Here is a 24,887-nt window from a genome sequence, read left to right on the forward strand (position 1 = left end):
ATGAGCAGAGGCACCAAGTAAGCCTCAGGGAGATACCTCTGGGGGACTCTCCTTTGATGGTGGTGATAGGAAAGTCAGGGCAGAAATAACAAGAGGTGGCCATGGGGAGTCTTGGATGTCCTGTGGTCTGCAGGAGGCAGCTTGGTCTCCTATAGAGGTTGGGTTCCAGCAAGAGAAGGCTGTGGTGACATGTACTTTGTGGAAATATCCTTTGGGCAGCAGGGAAGCACTGGAGTGAAGGGGAGGTAGGGAGGCCAGTCCCAGCCCAGAGGCTGCAGCCATGTCTGGATGAGAGAGAAAGCCAGGAGCAGGGCTGAGACTGGAGATGTTTCAGAGACCCCTGTGATAGAGAGGATGGTGTCATCTGATTTTACTTCTGAAGGCAGATGGCATGTCATGAATTCAGGCCACGCTCACTGAAGTAAAGACAAATCTCCCACCCCACCATCACACACACACCATCCTTTGTCCTTCCAAGCTGGACTGCCTGGGTTCCAATCTTGGCTTCACCACTCACTAGCTATGACCTCAGACAAGTCACCTCGCCTCTGTCTGTCTCAGTTTCCACCTCTGGAAAATAAGAATAAGAATACTAATCTCATGGGTTGTTATGAGTTAGTAAATGTTAAGTATTAGGACGGAGCCGGCACATAGTAAATGCTCAATAAATAGTATTATTTATAGGGGTGGAGACTTGGGTGGATGACCTCAGGAAAACCCTGATTTCCCCTTCCCCCAACACAATTTAAGAGAGACCCTTGGGGCGCTATTAGAAGGACAAAGGCTTGGAGCCTGGAGTCCCTGGGTCAGGTTCACCACATGATTTTCCCTTGCGTTCCTCAGCAGGTAATTTGGTGCCTCAGTTTCCCCCTCCTAGTAAAATAAGAAAGAGGATGTCCCAGGTGGGCTCTGAGTGTCTTCCCTTCCTGGCTTTGATGCTGAGTGGCCCCACTTGTGCCTCCCCTGCTCAGCATTTTTCCAAGTTGCAATAAGGACCAGTAGAGCAACAAGGAGGGGTGTCCCTTTAGGGAGGAGAGCCCTCCGGCCCCAGGGCCAGTGCCAAATCCAAAGCCGATGTGCCTGTCAGACCTTCCTCATGGGCTCCAGGCGCCTTAGCCATGTCTGCCTGGCCAAGCTCAGCTGGTGGACAGACACCTGGCACCTTGGCAGAAACAATGAGAGGAGGGATGCGAGGCACCACCCCTGAGACCAGGAACCTTTCCCGTGTCCACTCCCCACCAGCTGGCTCTGTCTGTGCTCCTCTCTCCATGGATTCAAATGCACTTAAAAACAAACAAACAAACAAACACCTCTAGCTCTGACCAAAACACAGCCTGGGGTGGTGCTGTCATCACTGATTAGGAGAGGGGTGGAGTGGCCAGGCGGGTAAGATGAGAGGCAGGCACCGCTCTGCTCCATCTGTTCCTTATGATTTGAGGGTGCTGGTCTGGCTGCTGAGGAGAGTGTTGGATTGTGGTTTGGGATGGTGGGGGGGACAGAGTTGCTGAGGCCCATTATGTGCCATGGGTCTTGTCACTGCTTCCTACAAGCTGTGTGGCCTTGGACAAATCCCTTAACCCTTCTGAGGGCTGGGCTGATGGAAGGACGTGTGGTCATCAGAGTACATACCTCCTTGGTGGTTGTAAGGATTAAACGAGATAATATGTGCAAAGCGCTAGGCACAGTGTTGGACCCCCAAACGGTGGCTACAATTATTACTGTTTTCCCAAATTCATTTTAAATTGACAAATAATAATTGTATATGTTTATGGAGTCCAATGTGATGTTTTGATACACATTTTACTATTATTAATAATAACAAGCCTCCCAGAAACCCTTTAAGTCAGACTTAGCAACCTTATTTTGTGGAGGAAGAAGATAGAGTCCAGCCATGTCCTGTGGGAGGAAGTGGGAGCTGTAGAAAGTAATCAGACACCATCTCCCCGACATCCATCCACACCCCGACACATACTCCCAGAACACTTTGCACCGAGTCCTGTCATGGAGGTACAAACCCCCTGCTGGAAGCACGTGCAGTGCCAGCAGCCCAGGACTGGCTTGAGTTCTGGCCCTGCCCCTTACTAGCTGTGGGACATTGGACATGTCGTTTTCATTCTGAGTCTCGGTTTTCCCACCTGTTGCATGGATCTCTAATCCCTGCCCTGAGTCTCTCCTCAGAGCCGTTATGAAGAAAATGTGAAAATAACGAATATGGAATGTAAACATGTCTTGTGCACCTTGAAGTCTGACTCATGGGAGCAGATGCTGTCAGCTTCCCCTGGGGGATGGGGGACGTTTGCATCTCAGTGCAGCCCCGGCTGTGCCTGGCAAGCAGCAGATGCTCAATCAGTGTTGGCTGAATGGAATTGTGTTCAGTGACTTTGCTGCCACGGGTATACTTTTAGGTGAAGACAGGAAAGGCTCCCGGGGAGGTGGGATGCTGGAGGTCTCAGAGTAGACGTAGCCAAGGCTCAGGAAGGCTTTGGCCCCAGAAGTAGGTTTTAGACTCCCAGGTAGGCTGCTCTCCTTTTCCCTAAAACACTGGCACCAAGCAACCGCCCTGGTCTGTTCTGTGGCTGGAGGGTATGTGGGATGGTAGGAAGTTTGTCAGGCCTGGCTTCCGGTCCTGGCTATGGGACCTTGGCAAGTCCCTCCAGGCTCTGGGCCTTGGTTTTCTCATCTATGAAATGGCCAGCTCACACCTGCAGTAGAGCAACAGCGTGAAGCGGGACTGCTGGGCACTTACCACGTGTCCGACCATGTGCTAAGCATGTTACTGTGGGATTTCAGTTCATCTTCACAACACTGCTAGGAGGAAGGTTCTGTTCTTAATCTCCACTTTAAAGTTGGAGAGAGCAAGATCCAGAGAGGTGGAGTAATTTGTCCAAGGTCACACAGCAAATGAAAGCTGGAGCCAGGGCTGAAACCCAGGCAGGCTGGCTCCAGCATTCTCATCTCTATGATTGGCCTCCATCTTCTTCCAGCCTTTGCACAGGTGGGGCTGGCTGCGGGGACCGCCCTGGGGAGGGGCTGGAGTTCTTCCTGGGTGGGGTCCCCCATCAGGAGGACTGAGGTGGCTTGTGTTTTTAGGTGGAGCACCATGGAAGGCGATTGTTTGAGCTGCATGAAGTACCTGATGTTTGTTTTCAATTTCTTCATATTTGTAAGTATCCTGGGTCTTCCCAGGCCTCTGCTGGGTGGGCAGAACTGGCTGCTGCTTTGATATAGTCATATGGGGCCGAGTCCCTGGGGTGAGCACAGGGGCCGGTGCTAGAGGCAGGGGTACCTGCCAGCCAGGCTTTCATGGAAGGGGGCCCCCAGCAGTGCCCATCCCACTCTGAAGAGCCCACCTTCTTAGGAGAAACATTTTACACAGGCTCTGGGGTGGGTCAGCCCCTCTCAAAAGGGTGGAGGGGACCTCGGTCCGGCCACTGTCTTGGGATCTGACCCCTTGTGAGGAGTGGGAAAGGAGGGGATGGGAGTGATCAGAAGGCAACAAGAGGGAGCCCCACCCAACCTTATCTCCCCGAGCAGTTGATGGACATCAGAGCTGGAGGGGCTGAGTCCATGTAGCCGCCAGATATCATCAGAAACCTCTCTGGGACTGGAAGACCTGCATTCAAATTCCACTGCTGCTTCTTAGCAGCTTGTGATTTGAGACACATTTCACCTCTCTGAGCCTCAGTATCTTCATTTCTTAATGACCTTCCTCAACAGGCTTTTTGAAAATTAAGCAAGATTAGTTTACAAAGTACCCTGGATGTGGTCAGTCCTCAATAGCTTAGCTCCATTTCCATCCAACCTACGGATTCTGTATATGAAGGGACAGAGGCCCGGACATTCAGGTGACCCACCCACCTGCTGGTGGCCCACCGAAGGCTCTGCTCAGACTCATGGCCCCTCCCAGGAGTAGAGCTGTGACCCTGCCTTCTTGGACCCCCACAGGCTTTCCTCATCCAGCCCTCTCCGCCTTTGATCTTAGTACAGCCAAGACCTGGGTGAATAAACCTGCACTCATGTCCTTCAGGGCAGGCTCTTGAAAGAGGGGTCCTCTTTCAGGCCAGGAGTAACCATCTGTCTCTCTCAGTGTCTATCTTTCCCTCTCTATCTCTATCTCTATATCTTTGTGTCTTTTAAAAAAATATACATTTCAGCAACTCCCTTAGTTTCTGTTCCCTACCTTATCATCCTAAAAAGCCTCAAGCCTTGCAGATTTGAATTCTAGACCCAAGGTCACCACCTTCCAAGCCGGGTGACCCTGAGCCAGCTCATCCTTCCTCCAGCCCCAGCGTTCCCACCTGAAATGGAGCTGGGCCCTCCTTGAAGTGTTTAGCATACAGTTGCTGAATCCCCAAATCTCCAGCAGCAATAAGGAGACACAGATTTTCCTAGAGGTTGTGTGGGAGACCAACGAGAGAGACACAGGCTGGGCACAGTGGCTCATGCCTGTAATCCCAGCACTTTGGGAGGCAGAGGCGAGTGGATCACCTGAGGTCAGGAGTTCGAGACCAGCCTGGCCAACACGGTGAAACCCCATCTCTACTAAAAATACAAAAATTAGCCATGCGTGGTGGCGGGTACCTGTAATCCCAGCTACTTGGGAGGCTGAGGCAGAAGAATCGTTTGTACACGGGAGGCGGAGTTTGCGGTAAGCCGAGATCACACCACTGCACTCCAGCCTAGGTGACAGAGTGAGACTCTGTCTCAGAAAAAAAAAAAAAAAAAAAAAGAGAGACACTGCACAGCAGATGGCAAAAATGGAAACCCTGTCACTGGCCATGCTTGTTAGGTCTTTCCTTCTCTTTCCCCTGCTGAGTCCTTCAGGCGTCTCCACTGGACTGCTGCCCTAAGGGTACCTACAAACGCCCCTTGCCCAAAGCCATCAGCTCTCTTCAGCTTGCAGTCCTGCTCAGCCAAGCCAAAGCCCAGCAGTTTTCCTGTCGCCCAGCTGTCAACCCTCACACAGGCCTCTTGGGCCTCCGGTCCTCCCACCACACAAAGAGATTTCAAATACTTTACAGCCTGCAAATCCCCTGGTACCAAACTTTGGTTCGTCCCACAACAGGTCTGCTTCTAAAACGTATCTGTGCCCAAGAAAAATGGAATAGGCTGGGCACAGTGGCTCACTCCCGTAATCCCAACAGTTCGGGAGGCTGAGGCAGGAGGATCACTTGAGCCCAGGAGTTCGAGACCAGCCTGGGCAACATGGCAAAACTCAATCTTTACAGAAAAATACAAAAATTAACCAGGTGTGGTGGCACGTGCCTGTAGTCCCAGTGACTTGGGAGGCTGAGGTGGGAGGATGACTCGGGCCCAGGAGGTCAAGGCTGCAGTGATCTATGATCCCACCACTGCAGTCCAGCCTAGGTAGCAGAGCAAGACTCTGTCTCAAAACAAAAAAAGTAAAGAAAAGAAAAATGGAACAGATATTTATTGAAATCTGATAAGGCCTTCTATCCTTTCTTCCTTAGTGCTGCCTTAGGTTGTGGGTGTTTGAGTCTTCTTTTGACCACAAGGAAGCTAAAAGGCTCAGATAGGTTATGACACTTGCCTAAGGTCACACAGCTAATAAGTGGCACAGCTCTCTCTCTAGACTATGCTACCTCTTTCCAAAGATAAATAAGGCACAGGGAGCCCAGGTTGATGGAGACATAAATAAGAAGGCTTTTGAGCCATGGATTTGAGAGAGGGGAGCCCACTCTCAGGTTGAAACCTCACTGAGAGTCCTGTGGGGCACAATGACCATGACTTGGTTTGTGTTTTCCCAGCCCCTAGCATGGGTGGTGCAAACACAGCATAGGGCTCACTCAGAGCATGTTCATGGACCTTTGTTTAGGGTGTTGAGGCTGGAGTCAGGGGGGCTGCGACCAGAAGGCATCTCTGACTCTGCCATGAACTTGCTGTGTGACCTTTAGCAAGTTGTTGGCCCCCTCTGTGTGGAATCAGAGGGCTGGACTAGATGACCTCCTAATCCTACAGGTCTGACATTTCAGGAGAAGATAAAATTGGCAAATAGCCTGTATATGATACATTTCTCAGCAGCCCCAGGTAGGGCCTGGGTCAGAAATTGGATTTAGAGGATGCGTGTTGCACTTAAGGTCACGGCAGCTAGAAAAATTCCAAGCAATTCAAGGTGCGGCTGGGACTCACTGGCTCTCGCTGCAGATGAATTCCTGCCTGGCTCACCTAGTGCTTGACGCCTCCGACCCTGGGGCTGGCTCAGGGCAGTGGTGGGTCAGAAATGCCTAACCTCCCTTTCTGCCTATTTCTCCTCCCAACTCCTCCACTGGCCCGAGCAGCTGGGCGGGGCCTGCCTGCTGGCCATCGGCATCTGGGTCATGGTGGACCCCACCGGCTTCCGGGAGATCGTGGCTGCCAATCCGCTGCTCCTCACGGGTGCCTACATCCTCCTGGCCATGGGGGGCCTGCTCTTTCTGCTCGGCTTCCTGGGCTGCTGCGGGGCCGTCCGTGAGAACAAGTGTCTGCTGCTATTTGTGAGTACCCCAGCCCCACCCCACCCATGGGTGCTCTGAGGGGTGTCGGGGATTGGCTGCAGACTCCCAGGCCCTGCCTGGCTTCCATTCAGACCAGTGCTTCCCAAACTGGAGGCGGGCTGTCAAAGAAGGGATCGTGGAGATGAGCACATCTGACCACACTCATTCGGTCGTCAATAGTCCTAAAACCTTGAGATGCTCAGCGACTTGCCCAGAGTCCCATGGAGTTGGCGGCAGAGGGAATGAAACAGACACTAGGCTAGGACCCTTGTAGTGCTTCAGGCTGCCTCTTCCCATGCCTTTGGGACCTGTTTTTTTCCCTGGGGCAGCCCTGCCTCTTTCCCACTTCACTTGGTTGCTTTCCTGCAGACAAGCCAGGACCCTTGGCTTAACGCACACCTAGTCTGTATCCACATGCCAGGAAACTCAGAATGAGGTTTGTGCCACATAGGCCCACCTCCAGGGTGGGATGGTCCCCAGCCTTTTCCATTTGCCTTGGTGGCCCCAGCTTCCAGAGTCTGCTTTTTTGCCGGGCCCGCGCCTGCAGTAGGTGAGCTGGCCCAGGTGGAGGGAGCCTTGCGTCCAGGTCTGAACAACCAGGCGTCTCCAAGGCGTGGTCAACTGAGAGCACTGACATTGACCTTGATGTTTTTCCACTTGCTTGCTATTAAAAACTCTAATATATAATTCCTTAGTAACATCGCTAAGATGGCTAGTGGATGAGGCCTTCCCCTTGTAGATATCCAGTTCTGAAGTAGGTATGATATGGCCTCTGAAGGTTACTTAGTCATCAAGTAAATAGCCCTTGAACTCCTGTCATGCGCATATAGTTCACTGGGTGCTGAAGATGCGTCGGGAACCAGGAGCTATGGTCCCCTCCCTCACAGACAGGCACAGGGGAGGCAGCCGAGCTGTGCGGATGAGCTGGGCAGCGGGCAGGCCTGGTTTGAGTGTTCTCCCTGCTCCCTCCCCTAAGGGTGCGGCTCCTGTCTAGTTCCCCGACCTCCTAGAGAGCAGCCTCCCAGAGATCAGCCGAGTCTTCTTGTTGAATGGTGGGCTGGCCAGCTCAGCTATAGATCACAGCCAAACCAGACAGGCAGTGCGTCTCTAGTTCTCTAGTCTCCTGGATTCCCACGGGCGGTGGTGCTTGGGGTCTCCACCTGCTTTCCTGTGCTCGGTGGGTGGGTCTTCTCTCCTCTAAGAAGTCCTGGACTTGGAGAACTTCTGGGCTGAGCCCAGTCCTGCTACAGGGTAAGTTAAAAACAGCCGTGTTTAAAGAAGTGTGGATGTGGCTGGGTCAATTTGCGGATGCTCCTCGTGTGAAAATTCGTGGGCAGAGTTAAATGACAGGGAGACGTGGGCTGGTTGGCTGGAGGGCTCCCTTGCAAAATTCTGTGGATAAGCCAGCACCAGCAGTGCTGGGAGGAGAGACCTAGCACCATACCTCCTCCCCAGATGACAGCACGCTGCACGGCCCCATTCATGTCCCGGTGAGATGCCCCCCATGCAAAGGAAGTGAAGTCAGCTGCGAAATGAGTGACAGGGAGCCTTGGGCCCGTGTGTCCTACAACAGCGCAAACACTGCAGACTTCATTTGAAGCGAAACAAAGAAAAAACTGTGAGCGCCCCCTGGTGGACAGTTCTCTACTGCTTGTCACGGTGCTTGCAGAAGTCTTGGCTGGGGAGCCCGAGGAGACTTTAAAAGGAGCTGGGATATGGGTCCCAGGACACATCCAGCCTCCCTTTCCCCCTCCTCACCTCGGCCCCCAGGGGCTCATTCATTGTTAATGGGCTCGGCTCTGAAGCCAAGACAGGAAGCCAGGCTGGTGTTCTTGGCTGGGACCAGGCTGGGGCAGCTCCAGTCTGCTCCAGTAAGTGGCTGCCTGCAAACCTGCCAGCCACCCGAGGACGTCCTCCCCCCCATGCTATGGGAGGCAGGACTGAGACCCAGGGATAGGAAATGTGTCCACGATCCTCCCGAGAGAGCTGATCCTGGCTGCCAGGCTGGGGGCCCTTCGACAAGGCCTGATGGCAGATCCTTCCCCTCCGCTCCCGACCCCGTCTCTCCCTTTGTCCCCCTTCCTTCTGCCTATCTCTGTGTAGCTCCCTTTCTTTCCTCTCTGCCTCTGTCCTTTCCATCTCTGTCCTTTCTTTTTTTTTGACAGGGTCTCAGTCTGTGGCCCAAGCTGGTGTGCAGCGGTGTGATCTCAGCTCACTGCAGCCTCCACCTCCTAGCCTCAAGTGATCCTCCCACCTCAGCCTCCTGAGTAGCTGGGACCACAGGCACATACCGCCACACCCAGCTAATTTTTGTATTTTTTTGTAGAGACAAGGTTTTGCCATGTTGCTCAGGCTGGTTTTGAACTCCTGGGCTCAAGAGATCCACCACTCGGCCTCCCAAAGTGTTGGGATTCCAGGCGGGCACGAACACACTTGGCCTTGTCCTTCTCTTGATCTCTGTTTTTATTCCTACACTCTTTCCTTGTCTCTGTCCTGATCTCTCCGTTCCCCGTTTCCCTGTCTCTCTCTCTCTACTTCCTCTGCTTGCCCTCCCCTCTCTAAGACCCCGCCCACACAAGCCTGAGGTCACAGTGTGGGTCAGAGGCAGAGGACGCTTGGATCAAGGTCTTCTGGCTCCCAGACCAGGGCCGTCCACAGGCCCCTAACCTGGAATGGACTCCAAAATTTACCCAAAACTATGTGCAAAATGTTATGGCAGGGCCTGTTTATGTGTATTGTATATACGTGGATTGTGTGCATACTCATGTGTGTTTGCATGTGTGTTGTATGTACATGTATGTTGTGTTCTATTGTGTGTGCTTGTGTTTACATGTGTGCATTGCTTTATGCATGGGTGTTGTATGTGCATGGGTGTTAGGCATGCATGGGTGTTACATGTGCGTGGGTGTTATGCGTGCGTGGGTGTCGTGCGTGCATGGGTGCACATATGTATGCATGTGGACATGTGCCTGTGTGTGCACATGTGTGTTGTGTGTCCATGTGTGTTGCCTGCATGGGGGTTGGGGGGTTCTGTGAGTATTTCCAGAGAAAGGCACCAAAATTTCTGGAAGGTTTTCAAAAAGGTTTATGCCCTAAAAAATAAAAAAACCCACTTCTCCCTTCCTGGCTGAACCCGGACCTAACTGTGTGGTGGTTCCAATGGAAGAGGGCATGGAGCCTCACCCCTGGCAGCTTCTGGGATCCTTCTAGAAGCCTTTCACTGCCTTCCCAGCCTGTTGGAAAGGAGAAAAGGCTTGTCTTGAGAGGGGCCAAAAGAGTGACTTTAGTCAGTCCAGGAAACCTGGCTCAAAGGCTTGCAAAGCAAGGAAGCCTTGAGATGGAGCTGGCGGTCCCCTTCCCTCTGCTCTGAAACTGAAGTCCCACAGGGCCTGGGGCCAATCAGTCTAATGACCAGACCACCCTGTGATCAATTTATCTATCTAAAGATCCATTTTCCAAATACTTGCATTGATCAGTATGATAGCACTCACATGCAATAGGACAGTCTCAGCCTCCTATTGAAAATTTGTGGCATCCCTTTTTCCTACTTACTCACCTTTGAGTATTTCAAGGATTTTTTAAACCAACTTATTTTAAAATTCTAATTTTAAAAGTATTTTATAATGAAGGCAAGCTCAACTGGAAAAAAGAACAGCAAAAAGAGATGAGTCTATTCAGTAAAGATAAATGAGCTGAATTGTACATGCGGTATGTAAATTTGGTAAATATTTATTAGACAGGGGAACTGTGAGCAGACATTGCCTATACGCAGATGGGTTAGAAAAGCCTGGAAATATTCCCAACTAGGCAACATAGCAGTTTCCTCCCCTTTGCTAATTTTTCCATCCTAGGGAAAGTGATGCAAATTAGAGGATCAGGAATGGCTGACAATTGTGTCCTTAGGCAAATGGGATGCAAACCCTGGGAAAGGCCTTGATGAGGGGAAGCCCCAAGAATGTCTGGGTCCAGGAGAATTCCCCAAAGGACTTTAACACTGGTAAACTGTCTTAAGCAGGATGACATTTTCATGCTGGAGAAGGGCGAGTTGGCAGAAGTGGCATTGTGACTGATGTGGGCACCGCGGCCTTGCACTTTGATTCACACTCCCACATACTCAAGTCACGCCCAGGCCCTGTGCCTGGGAAGGCCCACTTCCTCCAGTCCACGGCTTCCTAGATTTATTTTTATATCTCATCTCCTGATGCTTCAGCTCAATGGAAACTCCATGAAGATGGGGACTGAGTCTGCCTTGTATGCATTTATTTGCCAATACCTAGCACAGTGCCTGGCACGGAGCAGGTGCTCAATAAAAAGCCCTGGAGCCAAGGAACAGAGAGGAGGTGGTATCAGAGGTTTGGCTAAGTGCATAGACTTTGGAGTCAGAAAAGCCCAGGCTCTAACTCCTGCTCTGCCATTTCCTGGCTGTATGACCTGGGGCTGCTCACTTAACCACTCGGAACCTTAGAGTCCTCCTATATAAAATGAGGATAATCACACTTCCTTCCCAGCAGTAGTGTTGCATTCGTGAACCAGTGGGAAATGCATGTTTTGCTTGGCTCTGTTTGTGGGATGCCTAAGCACTCTATACATGGGAAACTAGAAGCATTGGTGCTGAGCCTCAGGAGGCTTTGCAGGCCGTGTGGAAACCGTAAGACCTCGAGGCTCCCGTGGCTTCCAGGATAACACGGTGATGAGAGGCTGTGTTCTGCAATCAGAGTTCTTGGGGCGAAGTCCCAGAGCTACTACCCACCAGCTGTGCCAGCTTGGGCCAAGTACTGCTCCTCTCAGCCACAATCCCCTGTCAGTAAAATGGGGGTGTTGCCGATAACAGCGTCTGTCTCAATAGATGAGAGGGCTTGATGAGATGATCCATGTAAGATCCACAGTGTCTGGGTAGCAAGGACTCAGCAGGTAGCTATTGCTGTTTTTCCAGAGCCGCCCACACCAGCGCTTGTCTTCGGGAAGGGTGTGCTTCCTCTGGACTCTAAGTAACCATCTGAGCAGCTGTCATGTCATGCCAGTCTTGCGAGAAGCACTGCACCTGCATTACCTCGTGGAAGCCATGTGCAGTCATCCTGGACGGCACACACACGTCCCGGAGTGACGGGCACGCAGAGTGCACGAGGCTTGCGATCTGCTTCGTCCATTATTGATCACTGTCCAGGCCGAGGCTGGTGGGCACGCCAGCTCCAGCTCATTGCCGTGGATGGAAACCATTTCCGAGGCTGCTCCTTGCCAGCCTGGGGATCTGCCAGTAGCTCCAGTGAGAGGACAGAGGGCAGGGAGGGGCTCCTCATAGAGGCCCCGTGTAATGGAAGTGGATGGCCATCCATCACCAGTCAAATGGAAGTGCCAGGATCCCTGCCAGCGGCCTCCGTCACTGTCACAGGGGAGGTGAGGCTGCAGAGGCAGAAAACACATCACTCAGCGGCCACTGAACCCAGAGCCCCCCATCCTCCTGGAAATGAGAATTGTCGGAGTGGCAGAATGGACCATGGGCATTGTGACCTGGGGCACAGGAGGTTCCCCCCGCCCCACCCTCATCACACTCCGCTCTGGTTGGGGAACTCTGCTCCCTGACCTCAGCTGGAGGTCAGCCCCCTCTTCAGGGAGCACACGAGCATCTGGCCTGGTGTCCCTCATCCGGATGTGCCAGGCAGGCCACCCAGCAGACCCTGCTGACCTGTGGAGGCAGACTCCTGGGCTCAGAAGAGACAGTGACAGAGCAATGCCCGAGCCACACCCTGCATCAGGGAGCAGACGCAGCCTGGCGCTCTGAAAAGGCAGCGGGGCCAGGAGGGAAGCATTCTCTCTGCAAAGCTCCGAAGAGCTCTGCACCTGTGGAGTAGTCATTTCCCTTCTCCAGCTGCGGCTTCCTCAACTTCGAAAAGGGGGAAACTACACAGAAAAGAGACCGTGAGAACAGCGTCCGGTGCCCGGCAGTCCCCTGTGAGAACAGAAGCCTAGGTCGGAGCGGCTGGAGCCCAGTGAGACCTCAGGGGCTCAGGCGCCCACGGTGCATCTGAGGGCTGAAGCAGACTTGACGTGGTGGCTGGGGACAGAGGCCAGCCAGCAAAATGCAGGAGTGAGGAGTGACACATCCCCGCCGCAGGCTGGCTGCTCTGCTGAAGCAAGGGGCCCTCCTTAGGTTTGGACATTTAAAACAACTAAAACCCGCCTGCCAGGCCTCGGAGATGTTTTATGTCCGTGTGCTGAATGGACAGATTCTACAGCCCTCCCGCGGCTCTCACTAAGGTGGTCCCCGGCCCACGCAGTTTGGAGAAGCCTCAGGTCCTCTAGAAGGCAGCCGCTGTAGGTACTGGAGTCAGGGAGGGAATTGGACTGGGGTCTCCCTGGGGTGGGGATAAAGTGACAGAAATCTTCCTCTGACCACAAGAGGCACATTCCGGGAGAGAGACGCCTAAAGGTGTTGTGAGCAGCCCACAGAGCATCTGCGAGGAGGCCAGTGCATCACCAGGAGCCGGGCCTAGGAGGTCACAGAGGAGCCTGCTCGTGGCCCACATTCGCTGCCCCTCTGCACAAGACAGCCCAGTGCCAAGCTTAGCTTGGGCTCATTTCCAACAGAGGAAAGGCTTTCCAGATTCCTCGTGATTCCCCACAGGGAACCCCTGGAAGTGGGTCTCCACATCCCCATTTTTCTGGCAAGAAAACTGAGGCTCGAAGGGGTTTGTTTGAGTGATTGTCCCATGACACGCGAGGACAGACAAGGCGGGCCCTGAGGTGTCCTGACTTGAAGCCCAACACCCTTTGCCTCCTTCCAGCCTGGCACATCAGGGGCAGGCAGGCAGTCCTGACGACTGGGACCCCAGAGAGCAGGTCTGGCCGCTGCCTAGGTGCCTGGGAGGGCATGGAAGAACCAGTCTCTGTGTGTGCCAGGGATAAAGTCCTCTGCTGGTGGTTTCCAGCTAGGGTGACAGTGGACTTTGTCGAGGGCACCAGCTATGCTGAGTAATGAAGGCAAAGCCAGTTTCTTCTGTTGACAGCTCTCAGCCCAAAGGAACCCGCACAATGACCAGGGCGGGTGATGTGGCAGATCACAGGGCCTTCGTTGAAGGCGAGTGCTTCACCCTGGGCTCATTCATCCATCTAAGAGTCCTGCGTCAGCACCTGTGCTGACCCAGACATCTGAGCAGGCAGCGCACTGAGTGACAGCCCCTGTGCTAATGCCGTGCGGGCACCTCTACCGGGCACTGTGCTGTGGGAGAGCTCAGGAGAGGGGCTGGGGCTTCACCTGATCTGGAGAAATGCAGAACTGGTAGGCAACGAAGGGCAGTGCCTTCCTGGCAGAGGTAATACAGCCTCATTCGAGGTCCCCGAAATGAGAGGCGCTGTGGTTCGTTCAGGGAACATCACATTCAGTCAGTGCAGCAGAAGCCTGTGTTAGATAGCCACCTCCTGGCCCCTGGGTGTTGAGATTTGGTCATACCACCTCCCCTCCAATCTTATTCCTTGGATTTTGGCTGAAGGTTAATGTGACCTCCCCACTTGGGAACCAGAGGCAGTGGGGCAGGGAGAGGTGGCCCTGGGGCTGGCAAGGTGGGGAAATCCAGCTGCGGATCCCCAAGGCACTCAGGATTCTCACAGCCCGTACAACCCACAGAGAAGGAAATTTACCCAGAATGGGCTCAAATGGGTTTCATCAGCGATCTCCTTCCAGGGAGGCTGAGTAGGGTTGTTCACGCTACGCACTGTACAAGGAGCCTCTCTAAGGGTACCATTTGCATGGAATGTATATATTTGTTTATTCTTTTCATATTTTGATCGCAATCCTGTTGACTCCAAGGAGGAATCACTGGTGTGTTATGAAAAATGTCTGACTGATAGCAGTGGAGTGTCTTAATCTTACAAAATGAGTATAGTGCATCACTGGTGTGACAGGTGGACGACTGCATTGGCCAGTGGCCGCCCCATCCCCTGCCTGCCCTCTGAGCTCACAAGCCTGTTCCTCTCCCTGCAGTTCTTCCTGTTCATCCTGATCATCTTCCTGGCGGAGCTCTCAGCAGCCATCCTGGCCTTCATCTTCAGGGAAAATGTACGTACCAGGCTTTCCCGCCTCCTGCTATCAGCAAGAGATTGGTGGCCATTCAGGTCTGGCTTCTCCCCTCATTGAAGGGTCTCAGAGAGTGGGCAGCCTCTCATCTGGCGCTTCCAGCCCAAGTCATGGCCCCACCCACCTGGCAAGGCCCCCGCAGGCCAGAGAGAGACCCCAGTAAGCCTGTTCCTGCAAGGGCTTTTCTCTGCTCCCAAAGCATCTGGTACAACCCCGTAAGAATAGTCAGAGAGTCTCTCCCAAGCCCTGGAATGTAGGAGCACAGGGCAGACTGCTCTCGGAGGAGGCCCTGGCTGGTATCCTCCTGGGTACCTTAGCCTCACAGGCCACCAAGTTCCAGCCTGCCAGCTGCCTCCCCTGAGTTTTGACAAGAGCCAGGCAATAGCCAAAGGGAGACTGGGGCGGGGGAGGGGGAAAGATGAGAGGGGAGGAGGGGCAATGGAACAGGAGACACAAGATGGCCCTGGGGTAGAGGAGGCAGGCGGGGAGGGTGGTCAGCACGGAGCAGAGGAGGAGGCCACCACAGCCTGTGGGCAGACAAATGTGCCCAGATGATCTCCTCTGCTAAGCACCACCCAGGGCCCTCGCCTTTCGCTGCAGCAGGAGGGAAGGAGAATGTTTTGAGAGAAACTGAGAAGGACTCTTCTCGAAATTGATGTACAAAGACTTCTTGCCTGGTCCTGTAGCTTCTTCAGGGCCTGGGACCCAGGGCGTCTGCTTGGCTCTGTCTGGGGAACAGCTCAGTGTGGAAGGGGTGGGATGAGGGGCAAACTCCCCGCCCAGATAAGCCCTCCCTCTGGGCAGAGCTGCAGGCAGAGCGAGGTCCTCAGTGCGCCCTGACCTCGGCTCCATGAGGTGTGCATGTGTATAGCCTTCGTTTCTACCTTGGGGGTAAGGAGACTGCCCCAAGTTGGTGGTTTAGGAGAATCCCAGGGGGCCTGGTACCAGGATGCAGAGCCCCTAGCTCTGATTCCCCCAACTCCCAAGCAGGTGGATGGAGAGACGAGGGAGGGTGGGGGCCTCACCCAACTGCCAGGCCTCAGCCCATCTTCTCCCTCTGCCCCCAGCTCACCCGAGAATTCTTCACCAAGGAGCTCACCAAGCACTACCAGGGCAATAACGACACGGATGTCTTCTCCGCCACCTGGAACTCGGTCATGATCACAGTGAGCGACCCCCCAAAGAGGCTGTGAACATTCAGAGCCACGATGCCCAGTGTTCACGTGCCCACGCCAGGCATCAGTAATCAGACCTGGCCTTGGAATCAGCATCCACGCAGCATTCCAGGCACACTTGATCACGGTCCATATTTGGGATGAAACCTGTTTGCTATCCCTGTCTTGGCTCCCCAAGCAATGGTCATTATGATGATGATAATAACCAGAGCAACTGTTTATGGAGGGCTAAGTGCCTGGTGAGGTAGGAATTGTTACTACCACCCCGTTATAGAGATGAGGACATCGAAGGCCCAGAGAAGCTGAGTGGCTTTCTCATGGTCACACAGTGGGGACAGGTGAAGCCAGCCCATGCCCAGTCTTCTGATGCCACTCCTTTGCAGAGGTGGTCTGTCTTTCTCTGTCCCTGCCCCTGTGTCCTTCTCCTGCCCACCAGACCCTTCTCTGGGATCTCCCCCTAGTTTGGTTGCTGCGGGGTCAACGGGCCTGAAGATTTTAAGTTTGCATCTGTGTTTCGACTCCTGACCCTGGACAGTGAAGAGGTGCCAGAGGCCTGCTGCCGGAGGGAACCCCAAAGTCGGGACGGGGTCCTGCTGAGCCGGGAGGAGTGCCTCCTGGGAAGGAGCCTGTTCCTAAACAAACAGGTACCAGCCCTGCTCTGCAGACAGGGGAGTGGGTCTGTCGGAACTTGGGTGGCCAGAGCTGGGTGGGAGGTGCTATCACCCCAGAGGGTCTGAAGCTACCCCAGAGGGTCTGATTCCCAGAGGGAATCCCAGGGAAGTGTTGGCTGTGATATGGGATGCCTGCACCTGAACAGGGGCTGATGGAGGCTCTGCCCAAGCCCCTGAGATCCAACCAAAATGGGGAAGGATGACAGTGGCAGATGGTCTGAGGCTGGAGTGGGCATTTGGGCTGGGGCTAAGGGGTAAGTAGGAGTTTTCCAGTGTTTCCCGAGTTTCTGATAATGCAGGTCCAAAGGGAGGGAGGGGGAGAGAACAAGAATTACACAATGGGGGGCCCTTCTTAGCCATGCACGGTATTTTGGAGGAAGCTCTCATTTGCCATTTGGGGCTGCCCTAAGGGAGCAACGTCTCCTTGACCTGACTCTCCAAGGTTAGAGAAGCTCCTAGACTTTTCTGGTTCTCTTGCAGCCTGTGGTCTTCCTCTCAGCCTTGGAAGAAACCCTTTCCCTTCCTGCACGTGCCATTTTTAGGGAAGATGAGGGCCTGGATTTGTGTACCTCCTGCCCACACTCCCGCACGAGTTCACAATGCCCTTGCTCTTAATCCCCTTCTTCCTACCGACCAGCCCCCACCCTGCCAGTGTGGTGTGTGACCAGGCTAGGTAGGAAGAGAGTGAGGGAGAGGATGAGGATGATCTAAGCCTGGGCCCTGGGCCCTTGCTTGAGTAAGACTTTAATGAGGATCTCATGGAGAGTTCCAGATGCAAGACACACAGCAGGGAACAGGAAGACAAGGCCTCTGTTCCTTCGAGGCTCACGATCTCAGAGGAAGTGCAAGATGAACAAGCAGCAAACAAACGAGAAGTAATCATTTCACATGGTCATGATTGCTGCGAAGAAATAACACCCCACAGATGAGGGGCTAGAATGGGCCTTGGGCGGGGGCTCAAGGCAGAATTTGCAAAGTCCCAGAGGAGGTGACAGTGAGCAGAGGCCTGGGTCCTGGGGCTCTGGCGGGCCCTTTCCAGCCTCAGCTCTGCCCCAGGAACTCAGCCCCTCTGGCCCTGGCACCTCCGCATGGATTCCTGAGGCCCTGAGGGCCATATTCTCTCTGTCCCTCATCATCCTGCCTTCCTGCACTGGGGGAAAGAGGCTCAATACAGAAATGAGGGCCCTGAGTTGAGGCCGCTGTGGACGTGGGGCAGAGAGACCTGCCATGGGGAGCAGCTGCAGGGTGGGGAGGGGAGTTTCAGGCTTCCATGGCAGGTAGAGATGGGCTGTTAACTGCTGCGTTGCCTTCGCCAAAACACCCTCTCTGGACTTCACATTCCATACGTTGGCAGAGGCTGCTGGCTGCCCCCTATGTTCCATTCACCCCCGCTCCCCTGGGAAGAGAATGGTTATCACACCCCATGACCACCAGCTAGAGGCTGCACTTCCCAGCCTGCCTTGCAGCTAGACCATGTAACCGAGTTCTGACCAACAGGAGGCGAGCAGAGGTGATTTGTGCAACTTGAGTCGCATCCTTAAGAGAAAGTGCTGTACCCACCCCTCCTTTTTTCCCTGTCAGGGACTTGGCAGAGGGAGGTGGCCCCTAGGATGGCAGAGCATCCAGAGAGAAGGAGGCTGGGCCGTGGACAGTCCCATGGTGCAGCGTGACCACCAGAGCTCAGGGTTTTATGTGAAAGACCAGTGAATTTCTCACTTGTGGAAGGAGCTGTTGTTTGAGATGCCCGTTGCCAACAGCCAAACTTAGAGCCTTCTAATGCTACTTGTAAGTTTTTAGGAGGCTTCCCATGGGCCCCGTCCTGCGTGTAAGATGTGCTTCCCATTTCTGGATTCATCCTCCGTTAGGATATCTCCTTTCCTCTCCTGGGCATGTCTTCAAAATCGGAGCTCATCAGAGAGGTCCCTGCACAGCCACGTTCCTTCTTTCCAGTGACTCTGTTGTTCCTGAGGATCTGAGATTGGCTCCTGGGGTTTCTTTGCTGAGACGTTCACGTCCCTCCTGAGCACTTCTTCCTGTTAAAAACCTGCCACGGTGGGACTGTCTCTATTTGTCTTTTTCTCCAAAGCCCCCTTGCTTAAAGCCCAGGATGCATTTTTTTTTTTTTTTTTTTTTTTTTTTTTTTTGAGGCTGAGTCTCGCTCTGTCGCTCAGGCTGGAGTGCAGTGGCACAGTCCTGGCTCGCTGCAACCTCTACCTCCCGGGTTCAAGTGATTCTCCCACCTCAGCCTCTCAAGTAGCTGGGACTACAGGCACATGCCACCACACCCAGCTAATTTTTGTATTTTTTGGTAGAGACCGGGGTTTCACCATGTTGGCCAGGCTGGTCTCGAACTCCTGACTTCAAATGATCACCCCCTCGGCTTCCTAAAGTGCTGGGATTACAGGCATGAACCACCGTGCCCGGCCCCAGGATGCATTTCTGACTTTGCTGGCAGGTCCCTGGCAAGGATATTGGAAAAGTTGAGTTCGCTGTGGGGGTTGGGGTGGGGCTGAGGTGTGCAGGGATACATGGCGTGGCCACAGGGGCATCCTAGTTGCTCTATGGCCCTCTGGTCCACATTGGTGGACCTGGGTAGACAGGGGGCTTTTACACTGTGCCAGTGAGAAAGGACAGCAGGTAAGACCAGGGTGATGGCGGTAAAGACAGACAGGTGTGTGGATCTGAGAAATGTTCAGGAGGCAAAATCTACCAGCCTTCGTGATGGGTCCTCATTGGAGGAGGGGCAGGAGGAGTGAGTGAGTGACTGGCTTCTGGTTTGGGGAAGATCTTGCATTCAGTCTAGGGCATGTTGAGTCTAAGAAACCTTTGGAGGCCAGGCACGGTGGCTCATGCCTGTAATCCCAACACTTTGGGAGGCTGAGGCCGGTGGATCACTTGTGGTCAGGAGTTCAAGACCAGCCCGGCCAACATGGAGAAACCCCATCTCTACTAAAAATACAAAAATTAGCCTGGCATGGTGGCATGCGCCTATAATCCCAGCTACTTGGGAGTCTGAGGCAGGAGAATCACTTGAACCCGGGAGGTAGAGGTTGCAGTGAGCTGAGATCGTGCCACAGCACTTCAGCCTGGGCAACAGAGTGAGACTCCATCTCAAAAAAAAAAAAAAGGCTTTGGAACAGCCGAGCAGAGGTGCCCAGTGGGCAGTTGGGTGTATGGGGTGGAGCTGGAGGGGGTTGGTGCTGGAGATGTACATGTGGGAAGCATCGTGTGTAGGTGACCATTGTGGTGGCAACCGGGCCTGGCTGCCCTCGTCAGATTAGGTGGGGGGTGACTGTGGGTGGCAGCAGGGGTGGGGGATGTGCCCACCCAGCAGAGAGGGAGGATGGCACTGGCAACAGCCCACATGGTTAGAGGACTCAGTCTGTGGTGGAAGGCTGGGGAGAGGCTCCCCGCCATGTGTCTCACCGGGTGGTGACAGGGGAAACAGTCATGGGGGAGAGGGTGGGAGGCAGTGAAGCAACCTCCAGGTGTATAGATGTAAGCTCTGAGCTACAGCAGGGCCTGGCCCACAGGAGGGAGAACCCAGCCGCCCATGCCAGCCCCCTTTCCCTTTAGAACAGAGGAAAGACGGGGAATTTGGAATTCCCCTCAGCGTAAATCCTGGCTTCCCTTCCTCGTGTGTGCCCCAACCTCCCCAAGGGTGTCTCTGTTCCTGAGAAGCTTCCATTGGCCAACCTGGGCTGCCTGGCTGAGTCCAGGGGCCTGAAGGGTCTTTGGTGCCAAAGCCTGATAGGGGGAGATGAGCTGTCAAGGCCCAGGTGCCACAGAGCGGGGCTCAGCTTCCCTCTGCTGGACAAGGTCCCCAGCTTCTTGCCAGTTTCCCCGGGTAAGGCATCTCAAAATCAATTTCATGCTCCAGAAGAGATGTGCTCCTGTCCCCTTCTGGGGTGTGTGTGTGTGTGTGTGCGCACGCGCATGTGAGATTGTATTGCAATAACACTCAACTGTATGCTCAGACACTTTCCACCACTCAGGATATGCTGAGAGAGCGGCACAGAGAGACAGACGGTAATCCTAACAGGGATTGAGATTGAGAGTTTGCTACTTGCCAACACTCTTCCAAGTGCCTTACCTGCAGTATCTCATTTTATCCTCACAGCAATCCCATGAGGTAATCTACATGGCCCCATTGTATAGATGGAGCAACTGAGGCATAGAGAGAGGAAGTAAATAGCCCAAGGTCGCACAGCAAGCAAGTGGCAGCGCTGGCTGGGACCCCAGGCAGGCAGGCCCCAGGGCTCACCTGTGTAACCATTGCCAGCTACCACTCTCCTGGGCCATTGCTGTTCCCTGTCTGGGAAACCCCTCAAAGAGCTTCACAAACCCAGGGTGTGTGTTGGGGCTGCAGGATGTGGAATGATGTGCCTGTGGCTGGCGGGCACGCGGAACGCTGAGGGGATGATGGGAGGGCCGAGGTGTCCCCTGCCAGGGCTGATCCCAAAACGATGCAACTCGTCTCTCTTTCCTTGCTTGCAGAGCAGGTTAGTTTTTTTTGCAATGATAGTTCTGCATTTTAGGGTTCTAATGCTTCAAAATCGCTTAACAAAGGATTTGGGGCTCCAGCATGGGTATACTGCCAGATCCGGGATGGACCCTGGGCCTCACTGAATGGATGGGCCAGCCCTGAAGGGACCCCCAGCCACAATGATGTCCTGACCTGGCCTGGGGTAGGGACCCCTGGGTTGCCCTTAGGACTCCATCCCAGTCATACAGCCCTTTACTGGGCTCCCAGTGCCACAGCAGAGACAAGGCCTGAAGGTTCAATTAAGATCTATTCTCCTTGTTGTCATCTCTGGGCTTGAGGTCTTTCAAAGCCTGGCCACACACAGCCTGGTCACTAGAAATTACCTTGGGCATCGTCCTATAATGCTGATTCCTGGGCTCCACATCAGACCCACTGACCCAGTACTGTGAGGCGAGGCCTTGGGATCTGCATTGCTAACCACTTCCCGGATTATTCCCATGCACACTCAGTCCCGAGAGTATCATGGACCCAGATCGTTGTGCTGGTGGCATCTGTTTCTATCTGGATAGATCCTGTTTGCTCCATGGGGTTCCAGGGAGGGCTTCTGGGGGCCTTCCTGGCCCAGCTCCTGGTCAGCCTCCAGGCAGGTACTAGAACACCACCTGGCCACTAGCCCCAGATCAGGCCCTGCTGTCCACCTGCCTGGGTACAGCCTCAGTCCCACTTTTGGCCAAAGGGGCTGGGTTTCTGCATGATGGACAACAGAAGTGAGTATGCGAGCACCCAGGAATCCCCGGTCTCAACAGAGCCCAGAAATAGCAACCGTCACCCGAAAAGGGCTGGGCATGATCTCTCCACCCCCACCTAGGGACTTGTTCCCTTGCAGGTTCTCAGCCTGGGCCCAGAGAATATGTAGGTTCCTATAAAGGAAGGAAAGTTCTCCCACTTTGAAAATATGTGTCATTCAAAGCAAGTACCATGCATCAGTCTCTGTGGTCAGCATTGGGGGAGGGGAGAGTTATGAACATGAAGATGACCGAGGTGTGAGGTGCTCAGGGTCAGAGGGGGCAGCAGCCATGGACTGGCAGCTCCTGGCTTGGCACTGGCTTGCTTTTTCTCTGTCTCGCCACGCCCCATTCCTCTCTATTTATCTCAGTCTCTATCTGGATCTCGATCTCTGTCGCTGTCTCAGTTTATATGTATCCAAATCGGTGGCTCAAGCCTATAATCCCAGCACTTTGGGAGGCCGAGACGGGTGGATCACGAGGTCAGGAGATCGAGACCATCCTGGCTAACGCGGTGAAACCCCATCTCTACTAAAAAATACAAAAAACTAGCCGGGCGCGGTGGCAGGCTCCCGTAGTCCCAGCTACTGGGGAGGCTGAGGCAGGAGATCGCGCCACTGCACTCCAGCCTGGGCGACAGAGCGAGACTCCGTCTCAAAAAAAAAAAAAAAAAAAAAGAAAGCATGGGAATTAACTCCAGAGCCTGTGGGCTGGGCTGGTTCAGAAAGCTGCCCGAAGGAGGTGGCATGTGAGCAGGGATTTGAACGCTGGGCTGTTTCCTTGGGGAAGTGGCTGAAAACCAGAACTCCTGCAGCCAGGCAGGTCACGAGGAACAGTAGGGGAGTGGGTGTGGGACAATAGGGAATGGGATGGGGGGATCCTGCGGACCCCAGGGAGCACCTGTTGCATCCAAACAGCAGCAGCTGCTGATGGTGCTGATGTGAAAAGGAATAGCTCCCCTTGTTGGTTCTTCTGATTTCTCCAGAGGTTCAGATATTTATGGGAAATTTCCCAATCTTCCAATCACTGTAGTAGCGACATAAGACATGGCCTGCACACTGTCAGTTCTCTGCCTCACCTTAGGGGCCGGGTGGCAAGGAGGGTCTTTGGTGCAATGCTGCCAAGTCACTGTTTCTGGGTCTCCTGCCCTGCACCCCCTCCCCACTGTCCTGTCTCAGCAGCTGTGTGATAGGGTGAGAGCTCTGGGGGACACCTGCCAGGAACCCTAGTCCCCATGCTGACTCTGACTCCGGGACTCTCACCCCTGGCCATAACTTCACCTCTCATCCCTCCCTCCAAGGGCTGTTACACCGTGATCCTCAACACCTTTGAAACCTACGTCTACCTGGCTGGAGCCCTTGCCATCGGGGTACTGGCCATCGAGGTAAGTAAAGGCCTCCACTTCTTCCGCTTCCCAGGATGAAGCCTCACTTGGAGCCTAGGCAGATGCCCCCAGCCTCCCTCCCTCTTCATTTCCTTCACCTGGGACCCAAGGGGCCCCCACTGTGGGCACTATGGGGTGGTAAGTCCGGCTGTGTCTCTGCTGCCTGAGAGTCATTCTTGAACTCTGGAGGTGAAACATGGGAGCCAATGGCCCAGAAGTGGGGATGGGCAGGCCCTGAATGTCATACCCACTCCCTCCCACTCCCCAATCCCCATCCTCACCTCCACCCCAGCTCCATAGTCCAGAGAGATTTCACGCTTGCAGAGGCATCGGCACAGCTGCTTTGAAAGACAGGCTGCAGCCCGTGGTTCGAGATCAGGCCTTTTCTCTGTGAGGTGTTCAGGGCCTACAGGGTCTTACACATCCGTAACGGTGGTCTTAGCCTCCTTTATCTAAGGGCCCCTTGAAAGGTGAGCTCCTGCAGACCGTTTGCAACCACCACTAGGTGGCGCCTCAGTCAAAGGGAGGAGTGGCCACCTCCCATCTCTGTCCTCTGGGATCTAGGCCTGCTGCTCCTGGGGGCTGGACAGAGCATTGCCCACACCTAACCAAACCCAGGAAGGGGCACTCTGGGGCCTCAGCCAGTCCTCGGCCTGCGGGGGTAGGAAGTCAGGCAGCCGGATCCTCAGCTTCCCCCTCCAGCAGCCTGGGCACCTGGGACCATGAACTTCGCCTTGCCTGGTTTCCCACTGTGCCTGCAGCCCACCGAGGGCAGTACTGGGGATGGCGGAGAGGGAGGCATCATTTATTATTCATTCATGTATTCAACAAGCACACACGGAGCCCTGCTGTGCGCCAGCACTGTTACGGGTGAACAAGTCCCCTCGTGAGAGGCAACAATGAACACGATAAATCTGCAGCAGGGAACTCACACGAGTGCGTCCCATGCAGGAAGAGCATGGGCCTTAGAGTCCGGCTCCCAGCTCTGCCCCGCTCCAGATGCAGGATGTCTGAGTCACAGTTTCTTCATCTGCAAAGTGGGCTGATCACCCTGCTCCCAGGGCACAGAGGGATTACAGATGACGGGGACGGCAGCATCCATATACTTGATCTGCTGCCTCACTCCCAGCCCAGCCCATGAGCCTGGCTGGCCAGCCCCATGGGAGGCAGAATCCTGCTCAAGACGGATACCTTTATGTGGCCCCGTCCCGGCAGCCCCTCCCCACCCCAGTGAGCCTCCTGGTGATTTGGCCATGACCTGTGGTCTGGGGACTGTTCCCTCAGCTACTTGCAGTGAGCTCTGGCCATGGGGACATCAGCAAATCTGGTCAGTCGGTGAGCTAGGGTCTCCCTGCCCCACCACCCCGGGCCCTCAGCCAGGTGTTCAGGAATGGAGCGCCTAACTCCGGGAAGGGCTGCAGCTGCTTGCCTATTCATAGCAGTCCTGGTAACCTTTACTGAGCATCTTCTAGATAACAGGCACATTACGTCATTAGGTAGTTGCATTACACTTACATCTCACCACCTTCCTGTGAGCTGGAGGGGAGCCTGCAGAGGTTGTGAGCATGGGCTCTGGGGTCACAATGCCTGGGACTCAAACTCCAGCTCCCCTGCTGGTGGCTATGTGACCTCAGGTAGGTTACATACCTCCCAAGAAAGCACTGAAAACTGTGCCTGGCACATGGCAAGCTCTGGATACGTACTGAGGCCCAGTGCAGGGAAGTACTTTGCCTAAGGACACCCCCTGGTATGTCAGGGAGCTGGATTTGAACCCAAGACTCGGTTTCTAAAGTCTTCCTGGTCCCTGACTCCACCAAATAA

At 54.2% G+C, this 24,887-nt stretch overlaps 1 protein-coding gene across 2 annotated transcripts in view; it reads left to right on the top strand.

Annotated features, from left to right (window-relative positions):
• The window catches only part of TSPAN18 (tetraspanin 18), a 166,376-nt gene that overhangs the window by 138,048 nt on the left and 3,441 nt on the right, over positions 1–24,887 (top strand). For both annotated transcript variants that reach the window (XM_011963276.1, XM_011963275.1), the window contains 6 exons: positions 3,091–3,163; positions 6,300–6,494; positions 14,473–14,547; positions 15,633–15,731; positions 16,202–16,384; positions 22,983–23,066. In XM_011963276.1, coding sequence (XP_011818666.1) covers positions 3,101–3,163; positions 6,300–6,494; positions 14,473–14,547; positions 15,633–15,731; positions 16,202–16,384; positions 22,983–23,066 — 699 coding nt within the window. In that variant the 5' untranslated portion in view covers positions 3,091–3,100. The remainder of the gene's footprint in view (positions 1–3,090; positions 3,164–6,299; positions 6,495–14,472; positions 14,548–15,632; positions 15,732–16,201; positions 16,385–22,982; positions 23,067–24,887) is intronic.

This window comes from Colobus angolensis, unplaced genomic scaffold (assembly GCF_000951035.1).
Source record: "Colobus angolensis palliatus isolate OR3802 unplaced genomic scaffold, Cang.pa_1.0 Scaffold61, whole genome shotgun sequence".
Lineage (NCBI taxonomy): Eukaryota > Metazoa > Chordata > Mammalia > Primates > Cercopithecidae > Colobus > Colobus angolensis.